At 39.6% G+C, this 25,779-nt stretch overlaps 1 protein-coding gene and 1 non-coding gene across 2 annotated transcripts in view; both read left to right on the forward strand.

The window, feature by feature from the left end:
* LOC134754801 (facilitated trehalose transporter Tret1-like) overlaps nt 1–25,779 on the forward strand; it is a 70,742-nt gene that overhangs the window by 37,182 nt on the left and 7,781 nt on the right. Inside the window, exon 3 of the mRNA XM_063691172.1 lies at nt 22,131–22,296. Within this exon, the coding sequence (XP_063547242.1) occupies nt 22,131–22,296 (166 nt within the window). The remainder of the gene's footprint in view (nt 1–22,130; nt 22,297–25,779) is intronic.
* On the forward strand, nt 22,695–22,766 carry Trnag-ucc (transfer RNA glycine (anticodon UCC)). The gene has a single exon. It is a non-coding gene; the product is annotated as a tRNA-Gly (tRNA).

A 25,779-nucleotide genomic window follows, 5' to 3' on the forward strand; every position in this document is an offset into this window, starting at 1 on the left:
TCGCTTGATTAAAACGAGTAAAATTCGATATAAAAACTAAGATTTTGTTCCACCCTCCATAGACAATGCGTTTTGCCCCTTTTAAGCAAATGTTAATAGAGGCCAGAAAATGCCTAAACGTAATTAGAGTTTACAGAAAACCGATATGTTGAAACATAATATCTAAAAGTGGAGGACCCGCGCGAAATCGTCCTTTCATACAAACGTAGTACTCATTTTCCTCCCTGGATTTTAACATTATTGAAAATATTTTGACGCAATTTGTTGAACCACAGCTATGCCCCTACGTTTGACTTTTTTCGAAGTTTTAATTATTATAAGCGTTAGGAGCATTTACAAATTTGTAAGAAATCTTTTTCGCACCAAATTTTTAATATAATCGAAAAAAGTCAAACGTAGGGGCATAGCTATGGTTAATATACAATAAATTATGTAAAAATGTGTTCCATACTGTCAATATCCAGAGGGGAAAATGGGGACTACGCTAGTATGGAAAAGCGGCCGTCCGCTTTCCTCTTAATAACTGAAAACCACACCATTCAAGCCTCGATACTCTATGAAAGGGGTTGATTGACCGCTCCGCTTGTATGATTAATGTCTATCCTGCCGATAACAGGCTATTAATTATAAGTAACCAGCAAGTCACAGGTGCTAATTAACTAGCTGCTCTCTCTCGCTTTATTAAATGGAAAGAGATGGCGTTGAGCTTGGTTTAATCCGAAACGTGTTGTTTATGTGTTTCGGGATTAGATTAGATTAGATTAGATATCTTTATTTCTTAAAGAAAAAGGCACATTATTTTACAAAAAGGGATAAAATTAAGGCTTTCACTAAAAGATCGTCAACTTAAGATTAGAACAGAAATCAAATAATAGAATATAAAATTAATAAATAAAACAAATGTCACAAAAAAAGAGATGTCAATGTATACATAGCTAGGGCCAACCTAGGTTTGAACATTATTGAATGTATTACCAAAGATAGATATAACTCCGTAATAGATGGATACAGTCTAAGGAAAAAACGTGCCTCGAAAATTAAGAAAATTTGATTCTCGTTCAGAGGGCGCTACTAGTTTTGGCCTACAGTCGTATAGATGGCGTTGACGGTTTCGTTTGTTATTTAACAATTTTAACGATTATCAGTGTGTCGACAGATGGCAGTGAATTTACTGGGGTTACAAAATTTACTATGACAGTACCGCTCTAGTATAAGTTACTCTATGGTATTACGTAGTTTAAATTGGTGAATGGGTGTTAATGTTTCTGAAAAATATCACCAGACTTATACCATAAACCCTAATACATTACAATGGATCCGTACCTAATTTATGTCCATTAAATTATAACCTTTGTATTTCGACGTCATATAGGTCCGAGATCTAGGTAGTTATACCTACATATATAGATGAAAATGAAAATGAAAAATGATTTTAACTATAAAACTCCCGTGAGACTCAAACATATTAGATTATTTTAAACCGGGTCACTCACGTATTATTAAGTCGAATAGCTCGACATGTCTCCGTGAAGACTGTCCTCGTAAATTGGACTGAAACATGTCGAGCTATTCGACTTAATAATACGTGAGTGACCCGGAAATTCACAGCAAACGCTCAAAAGAAAATCATCACTTGCCAACGCGCGTTAGAAAGAAGCATGCTCAATATAAGAAAAATAGACAAAATAAGACACTCTAAAATAAGAGAAAAAACAAGAGCAACAGATGCCTTGAGTTATGCAAAGAAACTTAAGTGGAAGTGGGCAGGCCATACAGCAAGACTAACAGGCAAGAGATGGACATCGAAAGTCACTAAATGGAGAGGCCCACTTGGCAAAAGAGGCCAAGGCAGACGACTTACACGTTGGGAAGATGACATAAAAGGAACAGCCGGCACAGACTGGATGTCATTAGCACAGGACAGGGACAAATGGGCAGCACTGGAGGAGGCCTTTACCCACTAGCATAGACCTAGCATTACACAGACCAGCTATACGCGTGCGCCCGTAAGGGAGAGACATAGATGACGTCATAAACGTGGGGATACCATATTGGTAAAAATTACCCCAATATTTGATATCACGTTGGGGCGATTACCCTGGAGGCAAAGTTAGCTTGTTTGACGGTATTAAAAAATTGTTAAATAAAAGGTCAATGGGCCGTTCTTTTTAGGCGTATAAACAATGAAATACCTCCTATAATTCGCGCAGGTGGTACAAAACTAAACATGTTTAGTAAATAAAACGTAAAATAAAATGTATTATGGGTTTTAATTTAAAGAAATCACAAATCGCAATCACACCAATTAATGTACACCACATTTAATCTTCACAACGTTGTTTATTTATTTTTTGGAATTAGAGTAAGAAAAAACTTCGAGGTCAAAATTACCCATAAAATTATGATATTTTCATCTGGTATCCCTAACATGATTGTTATGCAGCTAAATTAAGAAGAAGTTTAAAAATGGCTGACCTCAGACTCTTACCTACCTACGTAATTTGGGCGGATAATTTTACAAATAATGTTTTGTTAATTTGCGTAAATAATTGTGATATTTTTATTGAAATCGTTTGATTCTACATTGCTTTGAGTGTAACGTAATTTTACGATGTTATTCTCACATATTGCGTTAAGGGGAAGGTGTTAAATACCGTACTTACGTGTGAAAGGTTATGATCTCATATTTTTGCTCAGAGCGGCTATTACAGCCGATTACAGAACAATTCACCAGTATTTTATCAAAGTTCAAGCATTCAAAACGCTAACCATCACTATATTTCATAAGAGAAAGCACAATTTCATACAAAACAACGATAATTAAACAAGCAACGAACAAACATGACATGTCACGTACTTATTTGTTTGCCACAATCTCGGTTGTGGCAGCGGTGGAAAAGTGAAACTATGACAAGGACAAACAATAACAGCGCTTTCTCTGCTACTCCTACTGAAAGATACATAAGACTATCCCGTTCGGTCATTTTCCCCCACTCCTCATGACCGATCCAGTTATACTAGATTCATGCCCACTAGGGATTCATGTAATTAAAACACTAATTTTAAGTTTAAGTTTTATTTTTTCAAATTTATATGTAACCGTTTTTACATCGAATAAAGGGCTTTTTTATTTTTTATTTTATAATACGTGAGTGACCCGGATTAAAATAATCTAATATTAAAAATGATTTATTTGTGTATCAAAAATGCAGCTTATTACATAGTAGAATTACATTTTTAGGAGTATTCTATTGTTAGACAGCCTAGGAATAGTGTCCTGAGCCCTAAACTAGGTAAACCTGTCTTATAGGGATCAGGGAATAAACCACCGCCAGTTCTAGCAATGCAGCAAAGGTTGGTTGTGATCACGAACTAAAAGTATTCTGTCCCTAATAAAGTAAATAATGCACGGAAACTAGACTTTATTTGCAAGGGCAAACCTAAAAACACTGTAAAAATTGGCTAGATAGAAAATAACAAAGAAAACATGTCTTATTTTCATTTATTTTCAATCGTATATCATTAGCTTGCAGTATATAATATTGTCTTCGGTTACCGCGATAGTTACTCATGAAATAAAACTATGAAAACGGATTATATCGCGTATATTGAATTTATATATCTTTACTTGAAAATAATTGTAGTGTATAACTAGCCTTATGAACCGATTTTGCATGTACAGCCAGCCTTAAAGTTTATGGTTCATTATTTTTAGTATGTGGGTATTTTTGCATTTTGTAGTTTTCCTCAGTCACCCGTTGACCACGAACGCTGTAAAGGGTTCGAAACGTCGGGATGTATTATAAATTCTATATACGCGATATAATCCGTTTTCATAGTTTTATTTCATATATAGCAGTATAATTAAACCCCCTTATTCATAAAACTTTATTACGGCCCTGTACCTACCTTTTATTTTCAATATCTGTCTATAGTTTATTACCTTCCTTCTTCCTCGCGTTATCCCGGCATTTTACCACTGCTCCTGGGAGCCTGGGGTCCGCTTGACAACTAATCCTAAGAATTGACGTAGGCACTAGTTTTTACGAAAGCGACTGCCATCTGACCTTTCAACCCAGAGGGGGAACTAGGCCTTGTTAGGATCAGTCCGGTTTCCTCACGATGTTTTCCTTCACCGAAAAGTTCCGAAAAACTCATTGGTACGAGCCGGGGTTTGAACCCGCGACCTCCGGATTGAAAGTAGCACGCTCTTACCGCTAGGCCACCAGCGCTTCCATAGTTTACTTTATTACCGGCTATTTAAAAGGTTGGTTGTCTTGATTGATATTTGTTCAAACCTAAAAGTTATTTTAATTTCTCATGCTCTGAAAGAGGGTCATTGTTGTTCTAAAAGGTACACACCTTTTAGAACAGGAGGTGATGCATTTCTGTGCTAAAACATTTTACTTTCCAAGTACGACTTTTTTCATTTTTTGCCATAAGCAATTGAAATTTGGTTTTAAATGGATTTGTTAACCCATTAATGTAGATAAAATTGTATTAGCTTAAGTTTTCTTTCTGCTTTTGTTAAACTAAAAATTACTTGTTGCTACGGAGGAGCGGGGCTTCCTGATACAGGTATAATATACTTAAAAGGAAGTCCCAACCTACTACCTTGTAATGTAACATTTTATTAATGAAATAAAATATTTTCATTTTCATTTCATTTCATTTTCATTTTCATTAAAAACATATTAAGCATGATATTTAATAAACAAACTTCATAACCAAATTGAATACAAAACTATTCGAAAACTTCAAAATATCGCGTTCAGGCGAAGCCGCATAACTGAAAGTAAATATGACGAGCAAGATCGTCGGACCGCGAGAAATCTTATTAAGAAAACCCACTTGCTTATGCCCCGTTCACATCTATCCCAGTAGGGATCCCTTTGTTTGACATAATTATTGAAAGTCATAATGTAATGATTGTCATATTATCATTAGTCATAATTCTGAAACCGGAATTCAGGATTTTCCTCAAGTTTTTTTTTTATACTACGTCGGTGGCAAACAAGCATACGGCCCGCCTGATGTTAAGCAGTCTCCGCAGCCTATGTACGCCTGCAACTCCAGAGGAGTTACATGCGCGTTGCCGACCCTAACACTCCTCTCCCTCGAGCTCTGGCAGCCTTACTCACCGGCAGGAACACAACACTATTAGTAGGGTCATAGAGTAACTTATACTAGAGCGGTACTGTCATAGTAAATTTTGTAACCCCAGTAAATTCACTGCCATCTGTCGACACACTTTAAAACTAAAAATGAAGTTTTATAAAAATACGATAGAATGTATTTAAATATATATAAATGTTTTTTTTTATTTGCATTAATTATTTTTATGATTTTGACCCATATTCTTTCACTGATATGCGTTAAAATTGTTAAATAACAAACGAAACCGTCAACGCCATCTATACGACTGTAGGCCAAAACTAGTAGCGCCCTCTGAACGAGAATCAAATTTTCTTGATTTTCGAGGCACGTTTTTTCCTTAGACTGTATCCATCTATTACGGATTTATATCTATCTTTGGTAGGGTCTAGTGTTATTTGGCTGCGGTTTTCTGTTTTCTGGTTATCCTATAGATAGGTTAGGTTAGGTTTGTTTTATGGCAATCCTGAAAAGTTACGCGTTTCTGAGAAAAACCAAATTATGACTAATGATAATATGACAATTATTACATTATGACTTTCAATAATTATGTCAAACAATAGAGACCCATTCCAGTAACACTCCAGTACGGCTACCATCAGTTTGGCACTGACATAAACGCCATCGAGAACGTAATTCACTTTCTATGCATCTCGCTCGCACTAATATGCGAGTACGAGCGAGATGCATAGAAAGTAAATTACGTTCTCGATAGCGTTTATGTCAGTGCCAAACTGATGGTAGCCGTATAGGGGGCCGATTTTTGAATTTCGAACGCTCGATTTCGTCACACGAAAATCTGTGGAAAACTGCAGATTGATATTTTTGAAATACGAGCAATAGAAATTGATAACGAGTGGTCAATACCACTAGATTCCCAATTTATATTAGTAGAATTTAAATGCCTAGTAGTGGATATATAATAAAGGAAGCCACACGAAATTCAAAAAACGGCCCCCAGTCCGTGATCGAAACCAGGAGCGGTATTCGACATGCGTTAAGTGACGTTACGTGTTGAACTTCAGTTGAATGGAAGAAATCGTGTGTTGTCGAATAGGTAAATTTGACATTAGCAATCCACAGTTAGGTGACAACGAAACCAAACCGAACCACGACGAGTTCAGAGCCATTTTAAACCATATAGTAGTAAGAAAACAAAGTTGATTTTTGTTGAATAATTTTTTCAATGAATGAGTTTTGGTTGTACCAAATGATACTTTCCACAGTTGATGAAAAAATGATTCATTCCACTGTTGAACTGATGTTGAAGCCGAAACTGACAGTTGTGCATCTCGAATAGGGCCCCAGCACTCATTCCAGTGAGCATTCCAATCCAGTGACTCGATTGACAGTCTACTTTTTGATTTTAAGCTCTCCCAATCTAGCGCCACTGGAAAAGTGCAAACAGCCATTTTAGTGTTGGATTAAACGTTAAATATTAAACAACTATTCTTGTTTTTGGTAATAGTCTACATAAATTCACTGGACGATGAAAATGATTCGAATTAATGTTATCGATATGACATATGATCAGTGCCGGTTCAGATTATTCCAGTGGTATTCCAGTTCTGCGTAGCCAACGTTACAATATCTTACGCTCCGTAGCGAACGAAACGCAACTGTCTCCTTCGGACCGTCGCACTAATATGGAAGAGTGATAGAGAGATGACTACGCTACGCAACGGAGCGTTAACGATTTGCACATTGGCTACGCACCCTAATGCTACTGGAATATTTAGATCAGTACGGTTTCACTCACTATTATTTTTAGTCGCTTTTGGCGACATGTTTCAGATTCTTTGAGAATCCTTCCTCAGGCAGGCGGGGGGCGCGGGGCTGTGCACGACGTACAACCGCCGCGAACACTCGTGCCTGAGGAATCCCAAAGAATCCGAAACATGTCTTCAAAAGCGACTAAAAATAATAGTGAGTGAAACCGTACTGATCTAAATATTTTGAAATATGTCTCACGATAGTTTAAGTTCGGCTACTGGAATAGATGTGAACGAGGCATTAAGGAAGGAGCTCGTTTCTGTTGTCATGCTATCATATTATGCGAAATTTCTCATCTACATTTCAAAAATAAGCATAATGACAGCTTTCGTGATGATAATAGTTATTTGTTATACAAGGGTGCAAAGTTGTATTTTACCCGCGAGTGTGGAATTGAAACACGAGCAAGCGAAAGGATTCTATAGTTGAACCACGAGCGAAGCGAGTGGTTCTAAAATAGAATCCTGAGCGTAGCAAGTGTTTCAACACACGAGAAGTAAAATACATTTGCACCCGTGTGTAACACAAAACTTTTCACCTCACTATAGCGAGGAAAGTGCAACATCCACAGGCGTTAGATCATCTTCATCACTGAAATCACTCATTTTTTTACGATATTATAACAAAAAACTCTGGAAATTCTGTATTTTTACGTGAGAAGTTTTTAAGTAAAAATTTTGTTGACAATGTTGACATTTCTGACGTATGAAATGTCAATGATGCGTTTTGAAATTGCATCGACTCAACTTGTGCGTTCAGAATTATATTTAACATCATTATTAAAAAACAAACGTTTCTTATGGAACTAAGGTTTATGACATAAAATTTATTCTAAATTTGGTATTTTTTATTAGATTTTCAAACCATTTGTTTAATGATAATTAATATCAAACCACTATCAAACGAATCATTATTATGAGCGTTTTACGTTTTGTTATCTGTCAAGCTACTTAAACACGCTCCATCCAAGGTCAAATTACTTTCCCCACTAGTGGATAAAATGCGTTTTTCCCCGCTTGTTTTAAAGGATAAAAGACAACTTTCCGAGCTAGTGAGGGGAAAAGTAATTTACAGTGAAAAACGCGAAAACATGCCTAACCGACGTAATGAATTAGCATATAACCCCTTAGTGTTTTCATTCGATATCGTGAAGTGACGGACGCGTTTTCCGTTAACGCGTAATGTTTTTGTTTGAAGAAACGTCACTTTTGACACTACCATATCTAATCCATATCGTATTCTGAGGCCTAAAGCGTAAGCGCTGCGTCTTACCATAAAGTAACTTATACTAGAGCGGTACTGTCATAGTAAGTTTTGTAACCACAGTAAATTCACTGCCATCTGTCGACACACTTTAAAACTAAAAATGAAGATTTATAAAAATACGATAAAATGTATTTAAATATGTGTTGGGGAAATGTAGTTGATAGTCTAGCATAGACCGTAATTTGGGACTAACCTGATGACGTGTTAGACTTTCTCCAGGGGCCCCTGTTCCTTCGATGATGAATGTAGCAACCTCATAGGCTGGAGTCGACAGACGATCTTCTATTTGTGCTGGACACTTGGTATGGTTTGATTTTGGGGTTTGAGCTCAAGCTTCGGAGCGAGCGATGCGACGGCGGTTTACATGTTCCGAGATCGTTGTGTAGAGAGAGTATGGCAACACTCGAGTTTCGGTGTTGCGCGCTTTGAATAGCGTTCCGTTTTAGGCTTGTCCCGTTTTGGACTATGCTAGTTATTCGATTAAGTATTAACCGATTTAGAAATAAGAAAATAAAAATACGTAGTATTTGTGCGTACATATAAAAGTACCGAACATGCCGCCGGCCATAAAATAATGCTTATTTTATTTAAGAACTATCATACAGAATACTATGCTAACTTAGGGCTAAGACATGTAATGCTATACCTAAGAGATGCCTATTCAACAGGCAGTGGGCAGACCTTAACTACAGGTCGCTTGGTAAGAGTATTACCGATGCGTACAGTTACGACTCTGGTAATACCGTCGGCGCCGGGATGCAGTTGATGCACGCGCGCGAGACGCCATTGTAGTGGTGGCAGTGTGTTGTCTATCAACACAACTACAGAACCCTCCCGAAGGGGTGTGTTAGTATTGTCGTGGAACCATTTACCTCTTGGTTGTAGCTGGTGTAAATATTCTACGCTCCAGCGTTTCCAAAAATGTTGAACAGCTTGTTGAATAACCTGCCATCTAGCGAGGCGGTTTGGGTTGTCGTTAGACAAGTCAAATTCAGGTAAAGACGTTAATGGTTCCCCGATGAGGAAATGTCCAGGAGTAAGGGGTAATGGATCAGTAGGATCATTACTAAGTTGACAGAGAGGTCTTGAATTACAAACCGATTCAATTTGACAGATCAAAGTATTAAATTCGTCTTGAGTCAGTTTTAGTGTACCTATGACACGATGTAAGTGTCGTTTCAGACTACCTACGGCTCGTTCGACGAGACCGGCAAAATGCGGAGCATACGGAGGATTAAACTGCCAGGTGGTTTGCATGTTTGTCAGCTGGTTGTTTATAGCAGTCTGATTTGACTCGTTTCGCAGAAACGTGTAAAGTTCGGAAAGGTACCTGTCACAACCTACAAAGTTCCGTCCGCAATCAGAACGGATTGTTTTGCAATACCCGCGTCGGGATATGAACCTACGCAATGCGTTCAGAAAAGATTCGGTTGAGAGATCGGGAACTAATTCCAAATGGATTGCTTTCGTTGATTGGCAAACGAACACGCATACGTATGATTTATAAACTTTCGCGTTACGAAGTTTACTTGATTTAAGAAAGAAGTGTCCCGCAAAATCAATGGACGTATTTAAGAAGGGACGAAGTGATCGAACCCTAGTAGTAGGTAACTGAGCAAACTGCAAAGTTTGAGGTCCCACATGTAAATGTGTTTTTATGATAAAAATCAATGAGAAGATTCGTGAAATGGTGTTTCTTGGGTAACAGAATCTGATGCTTGGCATCATACGGTACGTTGGCCCGATTTATTCTGCCGCCGACCCTGAGGAGTCCGGCATCGTCCAAGAAAGGTTTCAGTTTCTGAAGACGTTTTGTACATCTGTCGTCGTCCTTAAGACGCGAGATGTCTTCAGAAAAGCATTCACTTTGGACAAGTGATATAATTCGACTGAGAGCTTGTTTTGTCTCAGGAACTGTGACATGTTTAGTCGTAGGACTATTGGCTTTACGACATTTATTTACGAATCGTAACATATACGAAATGACGCGTAGCATCCTTGGAAGCGATGAGAATCGCTCAATGAACTCTAAGCTCTTAGGTTCATTGGTTTGTGTGAGAAGAACATGCTTGCGACGTTCTTCGTCGGTGTGGCATACGACGTTAGTCTTGGGCCACTCAGACTCATTTTTACTGAGCCAAGCAGGTCCCGTGAACCATAGTTGATGGTTCAACTGAGATGGGAGAACACCACGAGACGCGGGGTCTGCGGGGTTGTCTGCGGATTGAACGTGGTTCCAATGAGAGGCAGGCACGTTGCTTGTTGTCTCCGCGATGCGGTTAGATACGTATGTCCGCCACTTGTCTGGAGACGAACGTAACCAGGCAAGAGTTATAGTGGAATCGGACCAAGCGTAGAATTGGTCGAAAGACAATCTACTGCTGTAAGCAGTGAGGACCTTTTTTATCAATTTTGACAATAGATGAGCACCGCATAGCTCCAATCGAGGGGTAGTAAGCCGTTTCAAAGGCGCAATTTTTGTTTTACCTATGAGAAGGTGGGTGCTGATGGCACCGTTCGAGTCAACGACACGAATGTAGACGCAGGCGGCGTACGCCTTTTCAGATGCGTCTGAAAAGCCATGAAGTGACACTTGATGTGTGCTAGGAAGCACGTGACGAGGTAACGCAATGTCTTGTAGTAGCGGCAGTTCGTCGATGAACCGAAACCACAAGTCACATATACCCTGAGGAGGGGCAGCATCCCAACCTGAGCCTGATACCCATAAAAGTTGGATTAAATGCTTCACGAATACGGTCACTGGACTTAGAAATCCGAGGGGATCGTAAATCTTAACGATTTCTGCCAACATTATACGTTTCGTACATTTGCGTGAGTTAGCCACTCCATCCGTTTGATAGGAAAAGACGTCGGATTTAGGGTTCCACTTAAGCCCTAAGACCTTGACAGAAGCGTCAGTGTCGAGTGCTGACAAAATGAGAGCGTCATCATGAATGGAAGCGTCATCGCTTAAATGCGATAAAAACTCAGAACTGTTACTGTCCATTTGCGGAGTTCGAAGGTTCCTGCTTTACAAATGGAAGTTAGTTGATGCTGAAGAGTGATAGCATCTTCAACCGTATCAACTCCAGTAACGACATCATCAACGAATACTTCGTTAAGGAGTACTTGCGAGGCAAGTGGGAAGTTAGCAGCTTCATCAATTGCTAATTGACGAAGTGTTCGCAAAGCTAGGAACGGCGCGGAAGCGACGCCGAATGTGACAGAGCACATACGATATTCCTTTACGGGATCATGGGGAGAGAATCTCCAAAAAATCCGATGGAAGTCACGGTGTTCTTTACAAAGACCGATGTAGCGATACATCATTTTGAGGTCTGCCGTAAAGACTATTTTATGAAGTCTGTACTTCAGTAAAATATCAGAAATGTCTTGCTGCAATTTCTGACCAGTGAGAAGATTATCGTTAAGAGAACGACCTGATGTAGTCTTGCATGAAGCGTCATACACAATACGATACTTCGTACTCTTCGCAGTAATCGTAGTGGATGTGGAACTCTTCACCACGACGTGGTGAGGTAGATAGTAGGGGGGAGTGCCAGGACTCGCTGAGTCAGTGACTGGCTCCATATGTCCCAAGTCTAAGTATTCTTGGATACATTTATTATAGTTCTCACGCAAGGCAGGGTCGCGAGACAGGCGTGCCTCTAGTTTAGTTAAGCGTGAGAGAGCTATAGCACGAGACTCGCCCAAGGGCGGAGCATTCTCCTTGAAGGGTAGGGAAACTGTATATTTCCCATTTGCATCTCGTGTGTGAGTATCGACGAAGATCGACTCACAGCGTAATTCATCTTTTGTAAGATGTGGATGTTCTGGTATGGATTCCAACTCCCAGAACCTTTGAAGTTTCATGTCAAGTTGGCAAGTACTCAAGTTGACACTTAATCGTTTCATACTTTCATATGAAATTGGACCACCTATCAGATAACCAAAAATGCTGTTAATGGCCACGGGTGTGCCCGGTGGACCCTTGATATTATCCAGTAGCAGTATGCTATCAAGATAATCAGATCCCAGTATCAGTTCAACAGGCCGCGTTGAGCGCAGTTCTGGGTCCGCTAGATCAAGATTTTGAAGGTGTTGAAACTTATGAATATTCCCAATTGATTTAGGAATATAAGCAGTGTAGCTTGTCAAGTCAGCTAAGATATAAGCTTCGATGTGAAGCTTCGGCTCGGGTTTGTTGTGAGGTGTGACCTCGCACAACACGTAACCCCGTGGTTGGACTTCGCCACCAATACCGGTGAGAGTGGTGCCCGTGGGCGCGGAGTACCGCGGCAGGCCGAGACGTTGGACGCACGACTCAGAAATGAGCGTGGTCTGCGCACCTTGATCCACAAGGGTGCGAACGGACCGCGGCGTGTAAGGCCCCTGGTTCAAGGGTCGTAAATTTACAAGCGCAGTCGTGAGTAAGACCGTACAGTTCTTACTAGAAGGATGCCCCGTAGCTCCATGTAATGGAGTGGGCGAGGAGGTTTCCGCTACTGAGCGCAACTCAGGGGAAGAAGAAGACTCCGTAGTCAGTAAGACGGTTGGAGTAGGCGCATCTTCATGCAATGAGGAATGGTGCCTTTGAGTGCAGACGCGGCAAGTATGGCGCGACTTGCAATCTTTTAGTTCGTGGCCAATGAATAAACAATTGGTACAAAGTTTATTTTGTTCCACGAAATGTTTTCGTTCTTTTAGAGCGAGCGCATTAAACTTCTCACATTTATATAAAGGATGAGAATTGTCCTTACAATACGCGCATTTACATTTATTTAAATAATCCACCGCAGTTGTAGCATGGACGCTCATAGTACGCGAGTTACGCGCAAACGAAGAGTTATTATTGCGCGGTGCATTATATTTATATTGCACATCGGAGTGCGCGCGAGTAAGCGACATCGCACGTTTTCCCGCCATAGCATGGCGCGATGACGTCACCGCAGCTGGGCGGGCCGAGCCGGCCGCTCCGCCAGCCGCAGCGAGCGCGGGCGCCGCGCGCTGCGCAGGCCCCGCGGGAGTACCTAAAGTACGCGCGGACGCGGTCATCACTTCAGATGCCGCTAATTCCTTATCGAGGAAATCGAGTAATTCGGTCACGTCAGGAATTTCACATGAAGTTTTTAATGATAATTCGAAACGCCTACGAATATTAGGTGTAATTTTGCGTAGCAAAATATTTAAAAGTACGAAACTCCAGTCGTCAACTGGTAAACCCAATGATTTCAAAGCAGTAATATTCTCGTGATAACAATTCATCAAGTTACGTAAACTTGATTCAACATTTTTCTCATTAACTGATTCACAGTCATAAATGTTGTCAAAATGTTTTGTTGAAATAATTCGTTTATTTTCATAACGCGAAATTAATACCTGTAAGGCATTTTCGTAATTAGCATCCGTAACAGGAATAGATTTGATAAGATTATACGGTTCATCTTTTAAAAACAATAACAAATACCGGAAGCGTTCGACATTTGTTAAGGTGACGTTGTCATGTACAAGTGATTTAAATAAATCATAGAAAGCATTCCATTCAGTTAGAACACCTGTGAATGTTTGAAGAGATAAGCGCGGTAAGCGAATATGCGATTGATTTGATTGCTGAGCGCAGCAACTCGCATGTGATACCCCATTAAGTCCGCCGCAGACGGACGTAATGCTTTGTTTACGCTCCTCCTTAAGCGTGTCCAAGGCAACTTGGACCTTAAAGTATAGAGAATCGAATTGATTTCTCACAGCTAAATTATCATCGCGGTTGAATGACTCATTCTTTGCCGATAATTTCTCAATTTTCGCTTGAACTTGGAAAAATGATTTTTTAATTGAAGCTAACTCCTTAACTCGAACTCGAAATTCTGCTATATTATTCGAACAGTCTACAATTTTTTGAATATTGTTAATCGCTACATCACGTTCGAATGTCAATTGTTCAATCTCCATAGCGGTCATTTTATAAGAAATTTAGTTATTATACTGTGGAAAATAATAATATTATCACGAGATAAGAGATGACTAAACTTGTAAATATATTTGTATGTATAGTGTATACGTTATGTTAAGTTTTAAGATCTCTAAAATGGCTAGGTACTAGCAAAAATGTTAGTTAGTTAATAAAATAGTTATATAATCTGTCGCAAATTAAAAGTAAGTTGCAATTAAACATGCAATGTTAATTACAAAGATAATATTTCCCGTCGGTAGAACCCGAGCTAAAGAAATCTGAACTCTGTGCCGTACGCAATACGGGCGACAGTTTACTCGATACTGTAATTATGACAGCAAACGATAACTTGGTTTTGGTATGTTATACCTGAACCTTAAAAATACACTTAAGTACGTAAATACTAAATGTAATGTAATGTACGTTGTACAAAATAAAGAAATGAGTTGCGACAAACTATATTTAGACCTAGAAGTATGTACTAGGCAAGTGACTCGAGCGTCGCTGTAGGTATATCTACCGCCCAGTTCCGAGAATTATAAACGAATATAATTTCGCTAAAAGTGCTCAAAACCATATGAAACTATATATAATTAGAATGATCTCGTTGAGATCTAACTGTACGTATCGGTATTTTTGAGAAATATTGCACGACGTTGTCGGAAACTCGATATTTGTAATTGTAAGCGGAGGTAGGTTCTCGCTAACTTACGAACAAAGAAAATGGAATTTAGTTGAAATAACTATGCACAGCACAAATAATACGCATAAATCGATACCAGATAGTGGAATCCGGTTCGAAACACTAGTATGTTGGGGAAATGTAGTTGATAGTCTAGCATAGACCGTAATTTGGGACTAACCTGATGACGTGTTAGACTTTCTCCAGGGGCCCCTGTTCCTTCGATGATGAATGTAGCAACCTCATAGGCTGGAGTCGACAGACGATCTTCTATTTGTGCTGGACACTTGGTATGGTTTGATTTTGGGGTTTGAGCTCAAGCTTCGGAGCGAGCGATGCGACGGCGGTTTACATGTTCCGAGATCGTTGTGTAGAGAGAGTATGGCAACACTCGAGTTTCGGTGTTGCGCGCTTTGAATAGCGTTCCGTTTTAGGCTTGTCCCGTTTTGGACTATGCTAGTTATTCGATTAAGTATTAACCGATTTAGAAATAAGAAAATAAAAATACGTAGTATTTGTGCGTACATATAAAAGTACCGAACAATATGGATAAATGATTTTTTTTATTTGCATTAATTATTTTTATGATTTTGACCCATGTTCTTTTACTGATATGCGTTAGAATTGTTAAATAACAAACGAAACCGTCAACGCCATCTATACGACAGTAGGCCAAAGCTAGTAGCGCCCTCTGATCGAGAATCAAATTTTCTTGATTTTCTAGGCACGTTTTTTCCTTAGACTGTTTCCATCTATTACGGAGTTATATCTATCTTTGGTCTTACGTAGGCGAACACTCGCTATCGCGAAGCGAAGCGGCGCGGCGGGCCCAAGGCGTTCGCGTTCGCAACGAGATCGCCCACGTAGGATACTTCTATAGGTATCAAAAGATTGATTCACCCCGCGCCGCGCCGCGCCGCTTCGAGTTTGCGTGTTGTTCGCCTTCATAGTAAGCGTAAGCGTAAGCGTCAGCGTCAGCGTCAGCGTCATTTTAAATCTGTGAGGTATAAAGAGGGGAGATAGGTAGTTTCGCTATGTATATTTGGCGACTTTAGCTATCAGTTGGTATTTGATGCTGCCTTTTCAACTTAAGGTACCTACATGTTTTTAGGGTTCCGTACCCAAAGGGTAAAAACAAGATACAAGATATTTATTGATAAAAGATAATGTTTTACAGGTCAGTAAATAGGTAGGTACGTATTCAACTAAATGGAACCCTAAACGGGACCCTATTACTAAGACTCCGCTGTCTGTCTGCCTGTCTGTCTGTTTGTCGGTCTGTCCGTCTGTCCGTCTGTCACCAGGCTGTATCTCATGAACCGTGATTGCTAGACAGTTGAAATTTTCACAGATGATGTTTTTATGTTGCCGCTATAACAACAAAACTAAAAACAGAATAAAATAAATATGGGGCATTTTTTATGAAAAGGGACCTTATTGTCGATGGCGCTTACGCCGCACAGCGTCGCGCGGCATTGTATTTATATCGGAGCATCGTTTATAATGGCTCTTTTTATAGAAAATACTACATATTTAAGGGGCTGCCTGAGGTTTTCATCGATTTTTGACAAGTTTTGAATCGTATCTCCTACTTTTGCACTACATATAGAATTATAAGACAAGCGGCTATCGGTTCTTCAATCTTTTATCTCCATTTTTGTCTACCGGATTGTGAAAAAAATGAATACTTATTTATTTATGATTGTTTTAAACATTGTCTAAAAAAACACTTTTTTCGTATCTCGATTGCTGTGAAAGATCTTACTTATACGAAATCTACATATTTGGGTTCGTCTTAGACGTCTCTAAAAATTTGTCTAAGGTTTTAATTTTAAACTAATTAACACAAAAGTTATGGCCAGAAAACCAGTTTTTTGGCCTAAAATTGTTCAACTTTGATGCCAAATATTTCGAAAACAATGAACTTTGAAGTAAATATGGGATACTATATTGCTAAAATCCGTTGTTGTTAATATGATAAGCTACAAAAAACATTAGAAAACTAAGGGATTCAAATCGAAGGTCATTGGGGCATAGGATCCCCTTAAGGGGGGCTCCCATACAATAAACGTGTTTTTTTTTTGCCGTTTTTTTCCGTAATGGTACGGAAACATTCGTGCGCGAGTCCGACTCGCACTTGGCCGGTTTTTTATTTTACTTTTTTCCATCAATCGTGATATTGCCTCGGCAGTATCGCTGGAAGCCCCGTTCATTAGTGGGGGCTTAACGAGCCGTGCCTAAAATGCCTGGACTCCCTGATTCGCCCCTTTTTCGGGCGAACAGGGAAAACAAAAAATAATCGCCGAAGGTTGACCTTTTATTTTTTAAGTATCCGCCAAAGCTTAGGCTTTACCACTTCTTTTGAATAGGCAGGGTTTGTTTTTAGCGTTCCGTAACAGGAAAGGAAAAGGCCAAGTGCGAGTCGGACTCGCGCGCCGAGGGTTCCGCTTTTAGTATTTGTTGTTATAGCGGCAACAGAAATACATCATCTGTGAAAATTCATGAAGGTTCATGAGATACAGCCTGGTGACAGACAGACAGACAGACAGACGGACAGATGGACAGCGGAGTCTTAGTAATAGAGTCCCGTTTTTACCCTTTGGGTGCGGAACCCTAAAGAGGAGACAATAAGGATTTGCCACACTGGATGCGTTCTGCGGTCAGCGGTCAGGTCAAACCCGCATTATGTATGAACAACATTGAAAGCAACCTTTGAAGTTGAAGTTTGACCTGACCGCTGCACGCAGTACGCATCCATTGTGGCAAATCCTTTACAGATTCACTCGTGTGTATGTCCGTCCGTCTGCCATATTGCTCCATAAGACTAATTGAATTGAAATTTGGTTCACATACGTGAGATAAGTCAAGCATGTGACATAAACATTACATATACATTTTGAACAGGGGAGGGAATTTTTGAGCGATAAATGCAATAAAAAAGTTTTATAAGAAGCACTGTAGGGAATCATGTGACATTTAAAAACCGGACAAGTGCGAGTCGGACTCGCCCACCGAGGGTTCCGTACTTTTTAGTATTTGTTGTTATAGCGGCAACAGAAATACATCATCTGTGAAAATTTCAACTGTCTAGCTATCACGGTTCATGAGATACAGCCTGGTGACAGACAGACAGACGGACAGACGGACAGCGGAGTCTTAGTAATAGTGTCCCGTTTTTACCCTTTGGGTACGGAACCCTAAAAATGATAGAGCTCATCCTGAGAATATTAGTATCCAAGCAAAACTATAATGTTTTATCATTTTAAGATAGGTTTTATTGTAGTTAATTAACAAAAAAAGGCAAAAAATCTTGACTAACTTGGCAAGCGACAATGTGGGTGTGACATTTCAGAAAACGTCCCGTCTGTGGAAAATACAATAAAAGTTAACGACTCTGATACATTTCTATATCCCGTTTTTCTTATTTGATTATTGCATTACTAAAAAAAATTTATCAAGCCTGTAAGAGCCCAGCGTGAAAATTAGCTTAAGATTGACTTTGCCATGAAAAAATGAAAATGAAAATGAAAATGAAAAATTGTTTTAACTAGGATCGAAACAAGAACCTTCTTTTAAGTAAAAATATACTTGTGCCAGAAGGCTCCGCTCTTCCATTAAGTACAAGGTTTACCAAAATTATCTTAAATTAAATTATCTTAAATCTTAAGCTTATACTTATTAGGTAAGATAGGTACATTAGGTACTTTAGATTAGAAACTAAGTTTAATTACCATGCCATGTCTACAGGAAAGACGCGAACGAGTTGAAACATACTATAAAATGTGTATGACCCTAATAACTTAGACAGACTAATCTCCTTTTAAAATATTAACGGCCCATGGCTCATTACTAAACATAGCCCGTCTCAAGAAACCCCTTAGGCTTAGTAAATTAAATTTTACCGCGTAATTATGCAAAAAGCTTTTACCCACTTTACAATGTAAACATTTTACAAGGCCCATAGGCCTAATGGTCAGTGGCGTAGCTAGGTGTGGGCGAAGCGGCCTCGTCCTCGCGCCCCAAAGGGGGCCTCGCGCGAGGCAGCTTCGGGTATAGTGAAAGAAAAGGGCCTCGCAGATACTATCTCGCCCACGGATTACTTATTCTGTGCCCACGGCTAGATTAGTTTAAGCTACTGCTAATGGATGTGGATGGTAGAAGAAAGAAATTTATTCCATAAAGCACACATACACAGGACAATACAATGTAAGAAAAAAGATGTTTAAAAAAGGGAATATAAAAATAATAGCAAAAACAAAAACAAAAATAAAATTATTTACACATTTAAAACATAAAAATTACACACGGGTCCAGCAGTGTGTGCAGTAGGGAAGAGGCCCCTGACTCAGCATATTGTTGCAATTTGCAAGCGAGGCAAATTCCAACGCTGTTATTCTGCCAAGGCCTTAGGGAGTGACATATAAATATGAATAAGATGTATATAAATATATATAAAAAAACATAATAAATGAATAGTCATTGAATGCATTGTAATATTTGTAATTTTAATAATTTAATGTAAGGATATGAAAAATGATGTCAATTTAGAATAGTATTGTAATGTAATTACTATGTGTAAAATTGTAATTTTATTAATAAATAATTGTAATTGTAATGAATACTTATTGGGTGATTAATGCAACATTTATTGATATTTTAAAGAAGAAAAAGACTGGTACTCGTGACTAAATAGTCATCTTCTCGTAAATCATTAAAAAACTTAAAAATGCAGTACTGTACTGCATTTTTAAGCTGTAACAGCTGGCAACAATAGTGGCGGGTGAAACAACGCGCCAATAGTATCTGACACCTTCTAATTCAATTCAATTCAATTCAATTTATTTATTTAAGACAACACTGGCCCATAACGGTTAGTAACAATTAAGGTTAAAAACTAAGTGTTAGTGGAACACAAAAAACAGAAAACGACAAAACAAAAACAGTCAGCAATAAAATTCTTACAACTCACCTAATAGCGGTTATGACACATTCAAAATGCCGCATTATAGGTGAATCGTATCGGCCCGCAACAGTGGTCAGGATGGGGTTGGAGCTGGCCCGCACTCTGCAGAGCAACGAGGCAATTCTCTTGCGTATTATGGCATAGTAGTCATCCGTGTGAGCTTGCGCAAACATGCCCGATGCGCTGCAGAAACGGGACAGCCCCAACAACATCCTGAAACCATTATTATATTGGACGCGCAGGGAACTGATGGTCTTCTGCGTACTAATACTTTTCTAAATAGAGATAAATCTCTAGTTCTCATTCAAAATGGTTAGCTGCGGTCTCATTGTTGTACATATAGACATTGTCTCTGTTTATTAAGTCGAAAGTGGAGGACCCGCGCGAAGTTACCTATACTGCTATTAATTAACATTGATGTGTTATTGTTTAGCAAATACCGCTTAATGGACACATCAATAATCCGCACATTCATTGTCACTTAGCTTAATACCGATTTATCGTTACGAGTATATTGAAGCTAATAGCTATCAATTTTATTGACGGCTGGTCAATTTTAGAAGTCCGTATCGCGGTATTAAAATGAAAAACTAGTTTTAGAAGATTTTTATGAAACCCAGCTTTGGAATTACGTGGAGATTACATTGTTTTACCATAAAATTTTGAAACAAAAGTTGTCAATCTAGAAGTTAAGGAAATTAGAGGGAATAAAAAGTGCCTACAGAGAAAGATACTTGTCAAAGTCTTACCCGGTCTCAAAGTTGCTCGCAGCCAGACAAGAAGCTGCGAAATTGACGTTTATTTAACAATCTCTAAATCGGTTTTCTCAGTATCGGTACTATCTTCGAGATTCATCGTTCGATCGTCCACGAGTTCGACCTATTATTATTATTATTGGGGCGTTGTGGGCCTTTGAGTGTCACGTCGACCAAACAGTGATCTATTGTGATGGCCCTTTAAAGCTCATTACTAATGCCCGTTGAATCCAGAAAATTCCAGATTCTTTGGGCCGTAATGTTCTGTACCTCATAGGGTTGCAGTACGTGCCGCCCTAAGTAGGTACTTCTTTTTGACATTAGTGGTCCACAGGAACAGAGAATGTGCATTGCAGTCTCCTCTGACTTCTGGCAGAACCTGTTCGACCTAAGTCATGTTTTCTAAAGAGAGCAAAATATTTAAAGGTGCAGGTGGTATTAAGAAGCTCTCTTTAATCAACGTTACAACTACATTCAAGATCATCCTGCAGCAAGCTAAAATAGAAATACATTCAGAAAATTATCGATACCTGAGAACGTTACATATGTACATAAAACCTTTTAGTCGAGCATAGCGTTTCGCATCGATATATCTCGAGTATCGTATCGTTGTCGTATCCGGACGTGACCCAGAATCCTATCGGTTGTATTAACTACGTACAATTTTAGTTTAACGGTGTAACCTACATGAAGATATCATAGCACATACGGCATATTTCGAGGATGGCTACGCGTGAGGTAAAAATGTAATAATCCACACACTTGTGATCGTATGATTCGGAGTGTGTTTGTCTGTAAAGTTGGGGCCAGTACCTGCTCAACCAGTTACGCAGTTAAGTAAAGTAAGACAATCGAACCCCTTTTGTTTGATAGGATAGGATAATCTAATCTTATACAAATCGAATCAAATCGTTTCACAGATAGAAAAGATATAATAAGATAGAATACATAGAAAAGATACCTAACGGAACAAATATCTGAGCTCATCACACAAATAAATACCCCTAGCGGGATACACATTTACTGTTTACTAAAACGGGGTAACTTTGTTAATAATTATTGAAAGTCATAATGTAATGATTGTCAGATTATCATTAGTCATAATTCTGAAAACGTTAAGTTAAAGATAGGTTAAGTTAGGTTTGTTTTATGGCAATCCTGAAAAGTTACGCGTTTCTGAGAAAAACCAAATTATTAACGAAAATGTGGACAAACAATACATTATGACTTGAAACTTTATGAGAAACAATAAAGACCTCTACTAAAATCACCAGCTTTAAAAACATCATCAGTCTAAAGTAACCCATTAAAAATTAAGTGAGTATACTCTATAATATTATTACATTTCCCTCACGATATGATTTCGCGGAAGTTTGCCGACGATTTGATTTCATCGACTTTATACGAGTAGTATGCCATGAGTGATGGACTCATGGAACCGAATTGTATACCCGTCAAACCGGGGTATGCGTATTGGGATATGGGCATGTCAGACGAGGACATGCGAATGTTAAAGAAGAGGCGTATGGAACAGACGCCGTATTGTTGTGAGCCTTACCGAGGAGTAACCATTAACTTTTGTTCCAGGTGTTAGCAGCATTAGCAGTGTCCCTAGCTCCATTCTCAGCTGGCCTGGGTAAAGGCTACAGCTCGCCTGCCATCGCCTCGCTTCAAGGACCTGGAAACGCTACCAGAAGGGACTTCCAGCTCACAGATCAGCAGGCTTCTTGGCTCGCTTCTCTGTCGTTCCTGGGTAAGTCTATTCCTGTTCTCAGTTGACTTGGGTGAAGGCATCTTACCATCACCCCCCTACAAGGAAACGCCACAAGACAAGACTTGTAACTCAGAGACCAGCAGGCTTCTCTGTCTTTTCTGGGTAAGTTTATATAGCCCTGTCTCAGCTGTCCTAGGCAAGGGCTGCAGCTCACCAGCCATAGCCTCATTGCAATGTCCAGGGAACGCTACCAGAAGGGAGTTAGCTTTAGGACCAGCACCTTATATAATTGCGGGGTTCAAGCAGTCGAAACATTTGTGTCCTCGGCGTTTGCTGAGACAAAAGTTCAAGGTCTTCAATAAAACTAAAACAGTTGATCAAATACTTATCATTTGTGTAGTCATATCACTTCATTTGTTTCATGTGGTTTATCATATGCGTTGGTGGTGTAATGGTCAGCATAGTTGCCTTCCAAGCAGTTGATCCGAGTTCGATTCTCGGCCAACGCATTCTTTTATAAAAATTGACAATTTTATTTTTCACCATCTGAACTTTTAGAGGAAAAATATGCATTATTTTTCAAACACAAAGCCGTATATGGTGAAAAGGCATAAATTGCCGAAAGTAACTTTTTTCCTTCCTTTAAACCTTTTCCAAAATTTGCAATTCTGTCACAGAAAACCAACAAAGTGACGCAATATATAGACGTTACCGAGTCCCTAACGGTTATTGCCAAGCACAGACCACTAATCACTAGACAGCGCATACGAGAGACAAGTAAAAGAGCGCCTCAGTGAGGTGATCACATGGTCCTTGATGAAGCAAAGTCTGTTGTTGGAAGTCTAGATTGCCGAGGGAAATAACTCCGAGCAACATTCGCGGAATGCAAACTGATCAAATTGTGGAGAAAATTACGTACATATAAACTAGTGCAAACAGCCGAAGCTTCATAGGAAGTTCCCGGCGTTTACGACTTTTTGTCACTAATGCGTCAAAAAAAAAGACGGATTTTCATTACGAACATGTGTTACTTACGCCTATTTAAAAGTAAAGATATGTGGAGGAATGTAATGAGAATGAGACGACGAGACTTATTTAGAGAGTTCTCGCATTGAGGATATCGGCATCGATAAAAGACTAACCACAGAGAACGCTGCGGAAACATCAATTGGGGTTTGTGTAATACAAATAATAATTAGTAGTAAATGGACGTGGTTATTGACGTGATAGAACACTAATGACGTAATAATGACGTAATGATGACGCCATTATGAAGTCATAATTACGTCGCTGACTTCATAATGACGTCGCTGACTTCATAATGACATCGCTGACGTCATGATGACGTATAAATGCTACCTGGGAAGCGTCACACAAATTCGCCGCGGCGAAGAAGCCGTTCCCATATTATCAAAGTTATAGTCCGACAAGAAATTGTAGAAAATAAATGATGGCGCCACCTTCTTCGTAACTGTCACATTTTTGACGTAAAATGCTTAAACATGGCAACAATTTTGTATGGAAATTGTTTAGTTCCATTTTATTTAATTTGTACTATTTCATGTCCATGTCACACTATACGCGCCGATTTATTCGGGAGATTGTTTCTTTATACTTTTTACCCGTATAAATAGAACAATATTAAATTGCCTAAACAAAGCTTTGTTTGTTAAATCGTAAACCGATATTATGTTACAAAGTCAATGTCTCTGAAATAGCGGGAAGGCAGGGGAAGTATGGCAAACACGGCCGGCTAAATATGCTGGATAATTAAATTCCTTGTACTTCGGGGAGAGACAGGGAAGTTAGACATGATATATAGCACAATGGCTTGTTTTAAAGGGAGTATAGAAGTATAGATAGAAGGTATTGTAGTTAATTGCTTAATACATTTCATTTCATCATTGCAGTTATTCATTGAGAAAGAAGTGTCAAATCTGAAACGAAATCGCCTCGTCAAGTTTGACAGCTGAAGATGGTGCTATATGGTGCCATATGTTTTGTGGTAACTAAACTGTCAAACGTCAATTGTTGATAATAATAATAATAATAAGCCCCCAGGGCAGCTTGTGGCAACGCGAGTTGGCACAGTGGCTGTGAGTGTTTACAGCCACTGGGTAGAAAGCGGTGCACACCTCTCCACACCCTGAGCCACTCACGCGATGTTGTCCCCTTGTCGCTCCGTGCGAGCGGCCGTTTTCGGGGACCCATATTGTGAGTTGGCGAGTCACCACCTGTCCATTTTTTTCGTGTTTTTAAACATAGATTGGGGCAGGTGCCATAGTATTTCCATTGACCCGGTAACCAGTACACTAACATCTCAACACAATAGCCTAGTTTATTTTGTTTCTTATCATTGCAATAGTCCGGCACTAACCGGGGCTTGTCCTTGGGTGCACTACTATAGTGCATACAGGGATAATCGTCGGTTGGTGTCACATCACCTTTTAGAGTAAATTGTCTTTTTACAAGGGGCCTCTGCGTGTTGGCTTCGGCCCCACGCACGCCTTCCAAATGTCCGGGACCCCATGGTCCCGAGATTATGTAAAGGACGAACATAATAATAATATACGGAGCCGATACAGTGTTCCATGGTACTCCGCCTGGTACTCTCTTCCGAGACTCGCGAACCACGTGACTGACACCTACGTCATCGTGAACCTTTTAACAGCACGATGACGTAGGCGTGTCAGTCACGCGGTACGCGAGTCTCGGAAGAGAGTACCTTGTTATTATTATACCATGCAGTGTTCGAATCATTGCGACAGCAAGATATTACAGTAGACATTTTTCATAAAATCACCCCCTCAATTTAGTATGGCTACTGTCGTGTATATAATACGATGACTGTATCCAGAGACAAGTGGCGCAAACTGGTGTTCGACGGCCGTAAAATCCACGATGGCGCTTGGTTTAAGACACTCGCTAGTAAGCGAGCCAAGCGTCATCAGAGCGACGTCTGTTCGCCACGGGCACAGTACACCTGCCAGGCTTGTGGGCGTGTTTGCCGCTCCCGTATTGGCCTGCACAGCCATGTAAAATGTTGTCGCCCTACCTGACACTGTTTCTATAGTCTGCAATAGACTTTAAGGCCATTGATTGATCCTGATGAAATAAATGAATTGATGTCATTGCCGGGTCTAACGCGATTAAATTTCATTATTTTACCTTTTTTCCGACGTTTCAACTAGGTTACACTAGTTGTGGTCACGGACTCACGGAACACACACCTCCGTTTTCCGTGACCACAGCTAGTGCAACCTAGTTGAAACGTCGGCAAAAAGGTAATGACATTAATTAAATGAATTGAGCCAAATGTGTCGTTTTCAATCAGAAGGTATCACATTGTCGTTGCCACAAGGACGCTCTGACGAGGTTATTCGTATAAAGATACAATCCAATTTCGTCCTTATGGTAAGCGACAATGTGGTACCTTTTGCATGAAAACGTCACAAATGATCATTCATTACGCTAAATTAATTACTGCAGTAGAATAATTTCAATACAGTCAATTCTAGGCAA

The sequence above is a fragment of the Cydia strobilella genome, chromosome 2, assembly GCF_947568885.1.
Source record: "Cydia strobilella chromosome 2, ilCydStro3.1, whole genome shotgun sequence".
NCBI classification, from domain to species: Eukaryota; Metazoa; Arthropoda; class Insecta; order Lepidoptera; family Tortricidae; genus Cydia; species Cydia strobilella.